Source organism: Monoraphidium neglectum, assembly GCF_000611645.1.
Source record: "Monoraphidium neglectum strain SAG 48.87 unplaced genomic scaffold scaffold03167, whole genome shotgun sequence".
Lineage (NCBI taxonomy): Eukaryota > Viridiplantae > Chlorophyta > Chlorophyceae > Sphaeropleales > Selenastraceae > Monoraphidium > Monoraphidium neglectum.
In genome coordinates, this window is record NW_014010461.1 from 1,644 (window position 1) to 6,137 (window position 4,494).

General features: G+C 66.4%; 1 protein-coding gene across 1 annotated transcript in view; it reads left to right on the forward strand.

The window, feature by feature from the left end:
* The window catches only part of MNEG_12288 (hypothetical protein), a gene marked incomplete at both ends in the record, with an annotated part of 2,513 nt that extends 929 nt beyond the window's left edge, over positions 1 to 1,584 (forward strand). Inside the window, 2 exons of the mRNA XM_014039239.1 lie at positions 428 to 607; positions 1,367 to 1,584. Coding sequence (XP_013894693.1) covers positions 428 to 607; positions 1,367 to 1,584 — 398 coding nt within the window. The remainder of the gene's footprint in view (positions 1 to 427; positions 608 to 1,366) is intronic.
* Positions 1,585 to 4,494: the final 2,910 nt, after the last annotated feature.

Genomic DNA, 4,494 nt, shown 5'->3' on the forward strand with positions numbered 1-4,494 from the left:
GGGGGGAAAGAGCGGGGGCCGCCGCTACCAAACAGCGGGCTCCCAGGCGCCGCGCGTCGCGTCTGGCCTCGCAACCGCGGGAAGGGACGGGGCGGGGCGGGGCAGGGGTCGCTCGTAGACCAGGTGCGTGCAGCGACCCTCCCCACTCCCTCACCTGCCCTGCCGCCCCCGCACCACACGCGTTACGCCACCCCCCTCGCGCGCCATCATGCGGCCCCCCTCATTCATATACACATCCTGATGACTCTTGCTGCCACCAACCCTGCCGTCCACCTTCACCCTCCAACATCCGCACGTGCGCTGTGCAAAAAATCTTTTAATCACTCGACAGCCTGAGTCGTACATGTTGGGGTTGTATGAGTGGGAAGCTGCATCTCTCCGTCCAGACTCACGATTTTGCCTCTCCTTGCGCCCCGCAACCCTCCAGGCTCCCGCTCCCGCCTGCTGCGGCCCGAGGTTCAGGCCAGCGCCGAGGCCTTCCTGCGCGCCATGGTGGCCGCCGGCGGCGCTGCCGGCACCGAGGCGCGGCGCGCGCACGTGGGGGCGGCGAGCATCAAGCTAGTGCACGCGTTCATGGAGCGGTGGGGGCGCGCAGTGTGCATCACCGGTGAGGGGGTGGGTGTGGTGTGAGGGGGGCGGCTGCGAGTTGTCCTTTTTTGGGTCTGGTCTGGTCTGGTCTGGTCTGGTCTGGTCTGGTCTGGTCTGGTCTGGTCTGGTCTGATCTGGTCATTGTTGGATGGACAATCAAGGAGATTGTCCATCTGAGCATGGACAATCTCCTTGATTATCCATGCTAGGCATGTCTCTGGACGGCTTTATTCGAACGAAGGGCAGGGGCGCATCTTTGAGGACGGCTTCATGTTCAAAGGGCGCGCGGGGTTGCCAGCTCACGGCCTTCTGGTTGTGTGTTTCTGACAGGGTCGTCAGGGGCAAGGGGGTGGGAAGACAAAGGGTCCGGAATCGGCATGCGCCTCCGGCGCCCGACCGCCGAGTCCGCATGGTGCGCAGCACTCCGTTGAACCTGCCCGGCACCGCGCGGCCCGGCGGCTCAAGTGCGAGTTAGCGCTGTCCAGCGGTTGCCTGATGCTTCTTTCGAGCCGCGGGCGGCAGGCCCGCCGGCCGCGCTTGCGAGACGGCGTCGGCGCCCACGGCTACGACCCCGTTCCGCCCTGCGGGCCGCGCCGAGACATGCACGCTAGTGCGGTGCTGTCCGTCCCACTCTTTGCCAGCCTCCGCCCCTTGACCGGCTGCCCGCCTGCAGACTGATTTTCTTGAACGCTCCGACCTGTCCTCTTTCCCATCTCCATACCGCCTTGCCCCTCGCCCTCCCTAAAACACATCCGCCTCCCACCCACCACCCCCACAGGGGCGGAGCTGCTGCCATACCTCGCCCCTCCCTCCCCCTCGGCAGCCCAGGGCGCCGCGGCGGCGGCGCCGCCGGGATCGCGGGGGCGCGTCACGGGGCGCGACTACGCGCTGAGGGTGCTGGCGCTGGCGCTGGGGGCGGGGCAGCTGGGGGACATCGCGCGGGCTGGACACCTTGGTGAGAGCTTTGTGGTGAAGGGCCGTTTTATAAACATATAATCGGTAGTTGATGATTGATTTCTGAAACAGGCGGGCCAGGGAATGCGGGGGGTTGCGGGGTTGCCAAGGGGCGATGTGGGTGGTGGGTGCGTCGGCTGGCAGGGTCCCCATCTAGTAGGGAGGAGTGGGCAGAAATCCCGACTCCTCAGCCCCAGGTCGTGGGTGGTGCCGTGCCCATGTTTTCAGCCGTGGTGCGTTGGGTTTGGCGGTCGAGGGGGGGTTCTGGTTGCACGCGCGTGGCGCGCCCGCTAGCGAGGGGAGCCCTGGGTCGCGAGTACGCGAGGCGCAATTCTGCGCTTCGCCAGGCGCAGCTGGTCGCTCGCGCCCGCTCATTCTCCACCGCACGGATGACGCGTGATGCGTGACGCGACGAAATGACGTCAGCACCTCCACACGAAAGCGTGTGAGGGCTCCTGGGCGGCCGCTCAAAGGCGGCTGCTCGCTGTCGCGCAGGGCCGAGGGGGGGCGGGGTGAAGCATGCGCTGACGGCCTCACCCGTCCCTCCCCCCGGGCCGGGCCTCCTGCGGCCGCCGCGCGCAGTGTCGCGCCTGCAGCACCTCCATCCCCCCACCTCCACCTGTTTTAGAGGTGCAGTCGGGTCTGGCCCTTGGCAAAGCGCGGCCGTTTTGCCCCCCCCCCCCCCACGCTCGCTTGGCGCAAGCCTCAAGGGCGCGGCCATGGGCTCGATGGTCTGGCCAATTCTGCTGCAAAGCGGGCGGGGAGGGGGGAGAGGACTGGTCGCCCGCGGGCCCCCGCCCGCCAGGATGCCACCGCGAGCCGCACGTTGCTGGCAGGTGGGGTCGCAGCACAGGCAACGCGGTGGCTAGGGGCGAGTGCGCCGTTTTTTGGGGCTTTTTGGGGATTCATCTGGAACACGCGTTCACGCACCGCAGTTGACATGTTGGGGCTGCGTGTGTGTTTTGAGGGTTTTTACATTGGTGCGAAGCTCACAAGCTCAATTGTAGAAGGGGGGATGGAACGGGTGTTGTCGGCTGCGTGCGCGTTGTGCGGCCGAGCGGGAGCAAGCGCAGGTCCATCGACGCTAGATCGCTCGGTGTTACCCTCCGGGGCGCCGCTTGGAGATGTTGGGATTTTTGAGAGGGGGGCCGGCCTGCGTGGTGGAAGTATTCTTTCGACCCTTTGACCTCCCGGGTGGCCCCCGCCAACCTGGATTGTGATCGCATGGGGGGGGGGTTCAATGCAGGGATGGCTGATGGGGAAAGCAAAGGAGGAATGATACAGCGTCCCGAGGTCTCCCGCTTCTGGACCCATCCAGGCTCATTTGATGGAATGTCCAATCACCAACTGATGGAGTCGAGAGAACCCTACCCTCACCTTCGGCCCCCTGGTGGGTGCGCCGCGGCTGCCCACCCCAGAGTGTCCCTCCACCGTCCGGGGTCGACACACTGGGGGAGCCACCGCCCGCTTGGCGGTCTCCCTGAGATCGCGCCAGATCAGGGCCGTCCCCGGGACCACTCCGACCCCAGGGGCATAAGGCGGTGAGGAGAGAAAAGGGGTTTCAGGGTTTAGGGGCTGGGGTCGAGGTTTAGGCCGGTTCGGCCGCCTCGCACGTGCCACGCGGGGGCTCCGTCCTGCCGCGCCGAGCGGCGCGCCGCTCATCTGCGACGTGCTCACCAGCCGCCCTGTCAAGTTTCACCTTTTGGGGGGCCGTCACCCCTACAGTCTCCGTGCCATCGCCGGTGGATTGCACAGGCAAGCACGACGGGGAGGGGCGTGCGCGTGGCTCAGCCGCGCGCCGAGAGGGCGGGAACGGCGACCTGGCGGACCGCCCCGTGGTGCTTGGGCTGCCGCCTGGGCGGTAAGATTGCACCGAGCAGGCGTCCAACCTCCCTGGCGGCCCGCCACGCACGACAAAGCGGCCGTGCGCAAGGCCCCTCCGGCCCGCGCGTCGGGCGCTCTCGATGCAGGTCACAAGCAAGGGGCCTTATTCCCAGCGCAATTAACGTGAGCCCGCCCGTGTGGGACACGAGCCCACGCACCTCGGTCTGACCTATCGGAACCGCGCAGGTGTTCAGGGTTTGCTTCACTTTTTGTGAAGCTCACGAACTCGTTTGTAGAGGGGAGGAATGGAAGGGGTATCTTGGCTGCGTGCGCGTGGTGCGGCTGCGCGGGAGTGAGCGATTTTTGGACGTTGAGCGCGTGGTGGTGTCGGCTGACGCGCCGCTTGGGGGTGGCAGGAGTGGTGAGGGTAGAGGGGGACGTTCTGGGTGGTCACATGTTTCTCATGCTCGTTGACCTGCCGTGCGCCCCCTTTCCCCGAAATCCTTGATTGTGGTTGCAGGGACACAACTTTGTTTGTTGGTTATCTGGTGTGCTTGTTTGATTGGGTATGGGGGGGGGATGGCGCAGGGATGGTTTATGGAATGGTGAGAACACCACGCTTCTCCTCACCCCCTCCGCGCGTGCGCCGCGGCTGCGCACCCAGAGCGCCCACGAGGGTTTTGGCGTCGGCACGATGGGGGGAGCTGCCGCCTGCTTGGCTTCCTCTCCGAGATCACGCCAGAGCAGGGCCACCCCTGGGGCCCCGAGCTGCCACGCGGCAAGGAGAGGAAGGGGTCGGCACTCCATGGCAATTGCGCGTAGTTTCTGCGGGCAAGCGAGGAGGGCAGGGGTGGACGCACGCGCGCGGCTCAGCTGCGAGCCAGGAGAGCGCAGGGTGCGGGTGGGATGTTGCACGAACGGCGCTCCAGCGCACCGCTCAGCGGTGCTCGGGCCGCCTGGGCGGTGCAAAGTCTGCCAGGATCCGATCACCACCTCCCAGGCGGCCCGCCAGGCACACGCAAAGCGGCCGTACACAAGAGCCGTCCGGCCCGAGCATGGCACGTCCTCGAGGCAGGCCAACAGGCAGGGGTCGTTTGTACGCGATTTGAACTAGGATTAGGATTAGGA